The sequence below is a fragment of the Montipora foliosa genome, chromosome 1 (genome assembly GCF_036669935.1).
Source record: "Montipora foliosa isolate CH-2021 chromosome 1, ASM3666993v2, whole genome shotgun sequence".
In the NCBI taxonomy this organism is placed as follows: Eukaryota; Metazoa; Cnidaria; class Anthozoa; order Scleractinia; family Acroporidae; genus Montipora; species Montipora foliosa.
The window spans coordinates 7,999,135-8,004,134 of record NC_090869.1 but is presented as its reverse complement, the minus strand read 5'-3'; the positions used below and the strand labels follow the sequence as shown (position 1 = coordinate 8,004,134).

Sequence of the window (5,000 nt, the reverse complement as noted above, 5' to 3'; positions counted from 1 at the left end):
AGAATTTGAAAGTATGTGACAGACCTGCACCGGCCTCTCTTTGTACCGGTTTGTGGTAACAGATGATTTTGAAACCTTCAGTTTACACTTTTGCTTCAACGAGCACGTGCTTGAGTGATTTACACCTCTTGTACACTGTAGGATATGTGAGGAGGTTTCTTGAATAAATTTGCCAGCAATGGCTGGTTTTCAACTCCAGTTGCGCGTCAGTTTGCTCGAAGATTTGACACTGCTGTTGTGACAAATGGTAAAAGTTTCTCGGTAGTTTTGGTCTTTTGTTTAAGAGCCAACTATCATCCAGGAAAATTGACCTCAGATGGTGTTCTCTCGATAAGCTGCTTAGGGTAGCCTCGCTATTCAAGGAGAGCTTTGAATGTTTTGGAATGTTTTGGCTGGGAATGTCTTGTAAGGATATTTTGGCAGATGTGAATGAGAGTTCCCGACTGTTATCTTCAGTACCATCAATAAGAATTTACAAATCCCAGAGACTTTCGCTGAAAGCTCTCGTAGGCAACCATCTTCTATTGTTTATAATTTGGTCGCTTATGAGAGCACATTCTCGTAACCGACCAGCTCTAGTTGCGACCACTTTTTCGAATTCCCTGGGTGGTCGCGTACAAGAGCTTCGACTGTATTGAAAAAAGATGGTTGCTAACCCTAAATATTATGTTGGCAAGCTGATTTGGATTGTTCATAGCACAGGCAGCCCAAGCTCGGTATACGATTTATAGCCTTTGTATGGGAAAATTAACGTTTGTGACTTTCGAATTTTCATGATGTCGTTAGTTGTCATTTCCCCTCATAAAGAGGGGAAATGAGAAACTTTTTTACGGCATCGTAAAACTTGGGTTTAGGGTTAGCCACAAACCCGTCTAAAACGGACACAGGTTTGCCCTCCGATTGCACAGAAAAGACGAGGACAACTGTACGTACATGTAGAGGTAAGTGAAGTTTATTTCTACATTTACCGCTTATTTTAGCATTTATAAGCTCAAAGTTAATTTTCCCATACAAAGGTTATAAATAGTATACCGAGCTGGGGCTGCATGTGTTCGTAGAAGCAAGAACATGAACTAACAGAACTTAGTTTGTCAGAGACATTCAACATGACAACAGTTGATTCAAGATCAAAGAAAAATGGATAAAAACAACTGTGCTGACAAGGAGTTGTTGCATATTCACTTTACTGTCTTGTTTCATTTTCACACCGAGAGGTCCCATGCAAGAAGAGACCAGGCTGTGAAAGAACAATATTACATTTTGATGTCCACTCATTTCTCTATGAGCACCTCAAAAGATGATCTCACTTAAGATTCACACAACATTCAATGCAGACAACAAAAATTTATACCAAGGTTTATTATAATTATAATTATTATTGAACTTAAAAAGGAACATTTTGCATTTACAACCTGCCATGGATGATACATTGACAATAGTCCCCCCTGCTCCACCATGTGACAGACCCATGTGAAGAATGCCAAGGAACTGACCAAGAATCACTCCTTTCTGGAAAATACAGCCATGAAGACGAACAAGGAGAAAGCTTACTGTAACTCTTTACCATAAATCAGCCAAAAGAATAGACTTAATCGGCTAACTCAATATTACACATACCCAATTCAAATCACCTGGGATTAAGATTCTTTATGTATTGTATTTGCATGACAATGCAGCATTCATATTTAAATGATATGGAAATTCCAGGAACAAAGCATTTTATTCCCCGAAGGTTTGAATTGGGTACAACACTGACTTAGCCAATTAGGTCTATGATGGCCATGATATAACACTGAAAGAAATTACCATTGAAGGACACAAAAACAAATGGCTGGATGCGGACCACTCTATCTTTGAAGTTTGAAAATTTGTAAGTCAAGGATCCGAACTTGAGCATTCCAGAATAGGTACTGCCTACCTGTAAGTGACTTCAAAATGGCTCTTGAGGTCTTTTTACAAAACTCTTTACAACACTTAACCCTTTCACTCCCGAGGGGTTCCCCATCGACGAGTGAAACCATCTGGCGTTAGAAAGAGTAACATCTATAAGTCTCAGTGGCACTTACCGGAGTGAAAGGGTGGTAGCTAGGGCAGAGTTTTTATCCCTATAATCTGTGAATCCAAAGTAGGACTTCATTGGTTGAGGATGAAAAGTTGAAAGGACTAAAAGGACTTGCATAAGGAAAAGGCAGAAAGGACTTGCTATGGAACATTACGGAACACCTCTATTCCACAATGTTTCCACTGCTTGCCATATTTAGAAATCTAGAACTTACCAAATTCACATCAACTATTTTATCCCAATTTTCCCTTTCATTGTCTGTCACTGTACCAGCATTGTTACACACAATATTTATTTGACCAAAGGCTTTCTCTGTCTTGTTGAAAGAATCTGTTTAACAAACAACAAGCAGGACATTGACATTTCAATGATTATTAAATATACACATTAGATGTAAGTCAGACACTCTTATTCATTTATGAAAAAACAATTTGATGTTTGGCAAGGTTGTTTGCCAGTTCTGCATGATTTTAGTCTCACAGCTGCTTGGTTCAAAGGTACTCAAGGTTTTTAGGTCCCAACGTGTGTTTGGGCCAATCGGTGGCCCCATTTCAGACACTTTGTTCTAAGCCAATCGGTGGGTCATTGAGATTAAGTTATCCAGCACATGGTTGTAAAAGTTAACGCTACAAAATCGACATTTCCATGTCGATGTGACACCATTATCAAGATATAAAGCTGAGTGGAATGAAAGGAGTTAATATTTAAGCAATAGACCACAAGTTTCTATGGTTTATAGGCTGATAAACCACGCGGGATGTTCGTAGAACACAAGAAGAATTCGTGAATTACGAGCTGCAGGAGAGTGATTTACAAATTCTTCCAGTGTTCTTCCAACATCCCAAGTGGTTAATCATGCCTATAAACCATAGAAACATGCGGTCTATTGCTTTTACATAATAATTCAGAAGATGCGCGATTTTGCCATGAGTTTACTGGCACAATAAAACATAGCTGATTGACCAATCAGAGCATGCACATTGATTTGGTTATTATATAAATACAGAATAAGAATACACAAATTGTTCTTAAAATACACTAGGGAAAAACTATGCTAATCAAAAACAAACTTCTTATCGAGTACATGCTCACGTACTGGGGAACAAAAATTGTTTTTACTATGGGTATTTTGCGTTGTGTTTGAGCAACATGCTCGTAGAACAAGAAGCACAGAATTTATTTTGTTTGTTCATGACACCGTTCATCATGCTTATCTTATCGCCAATGTGTATATTGGACTGTGGATTCTCAGTAAATAAATGTTGTGAAACGAACATGTCAAGAATTTCTTTGTTGGCATTCCCAAACAACGTGGCTGGCCTTCTAACTGACATACACTTCCTTTCTCTCTTCCTTCCTAGTAGACCTGTGTCTTGTACTTGTTGTTTGCAGCACTATGATGCTACTTTACTCTAGGAAAAATGAGGTAAATTGCATGTTACTTTGAAGCAGCTGTATGTAATACATACAGTTTGAGTGCCAGATCTGTGTCATATTTACATGTACATGTACAAACTTGAAGCAATGACGAGAGTTTTTAAATGTGACACCGATCTGATGCGAATGTTGTATATGACTTATCAAACGTCAGCATTTAAGTGTTAATGTACACTACATGTATAAAGTTTTGGTGATTCAAGACATCTTAAATCGAAAAAAACTGTTTATGTTAATGAAGATAAATCTGTATCAGATATACAGATAGTGATTAATAAAACATTTCTCTTGTTTTCCCATCATGAATTATTAATGAGATTTATAAAAGGATGAGGAGATTTGCGTGACATCAGCCTTAGCAGGTGAGAAAGGGACTTAAGCATAATTCTGATTGCAACAGCAAATATGAATTTTTCTGCTAAAGGAACAAGCTTCCAGTCCTTTCATTTATAACAAACATGCTTTCTGAATTATTGTTGAAACTTCTGTGAGCCACCAAAATAAACTGTCAGCTTTCTATACATTTTCTTATCTACCTTTCATCTGAAAGTTTGAGGTAACATCACAAGGAATGAAAATCACACGTTCTGACCCATACTGATTTTCCAGTTGGTCCTTCAGAAGAACTCCTTTTTCTCTGTCTATGTCTAATATGGCAACCTATTAAGCAATTACACAAAGAGCATTAGCTAACACAACAAGGACTACTGAAATAAAGTTAAATCAGATTTTCTCTCTTTAGCCTACTTTCTTTCACGAAACAGTGAGAGTGCATAATTCAAACAAACTTAAAAGAACAATACTTATTTAACCACATGCCTCAACTTAAGGTAAAAGTTTCTATTGCTTGAAAAGCATTGATACAAGGCTTAGGATGTACATGTAACTAAATAATAGACCTCTTACCTAATTCTAGTAGATTAACGATGTTAATAGTGAATAACTGTAGACGAAACACTGTGCAAAAAAAATTGAAAAGCTACCCTTGTGCAATAAGATTAGAACAACATAAAAAACAAACAAATGCCAAGTAAAAAATTAAGAAGGACGCATAACCAATTTAGCTTTTATGGCCAAATGTGTTATACAGCACAAGGGCCAAAAGCAAAACCTACCGTTTTATCTTAGTCATCTCATAGAATTTGTTCAGGGTGCTCTAGGCAGAGCTACATTTCACCAGTCTTTGTTTTAAGTGCCCCTGTGACCAAAACATCAATTCATACTCTTCTTTGGGTTTCAAAACTATGTTAGCTAGACACTAAGGGACTAAAGTTTTTAGCCTTGACTTAAAAAAGACACCTGTTTATTTTAACTGGAATTTTCCTATTTAATGGTCCACCATTGCTAACTCTAAGATCTTGAGAGAGCTGGATCGAGGAGAAAATGACGTCAAAGGCTCACTAGTTTAAGAATGCAATGTGTGTGTATGCCACAGAATTAATATGCAGCACAGAGTTTTGGGCTTTCAGACTTTTACATTAAATGTGTGTTTTGCATATAT

At 37.1% G+C, this 5,000-nt stretch overlaps 1 protein-coding gene across 1 annotated transcript in view; it reads right to left on the bottom strand.

Annotated features, from left to right (window-relative positions):
- LOC137970256 (15-hydroxyprostaglandin dehydrogenase [NAD(+)]-like) overlaps positions 1 to 5,000 on the bottom strand; it is an 18,400-nt gene that overhangs the window by 11,719 nt on the left and 1,681 nt on the right. The window contains exons 3-5 of the mRNA XM_068816803.1: positions 4,036 to 4,159; positions 2,277 to 2,392; positions 1,413 to 1,509 (exon numbers count right to left, since the gene is read on the bottom strand). Of these exons, the coding sequence (XP_068672904.1) occupies positions 1,413 to 1,509; positions 2,277 to 2,392; positions 4,036 to 4,159 (337 nt within the window). The remainder of the gene's footprint in view (positions 1 to 1,412; positions 1,510 to 2,276; positions 2,393 to 4,035; positions 4,160 to 5,000) is intronic.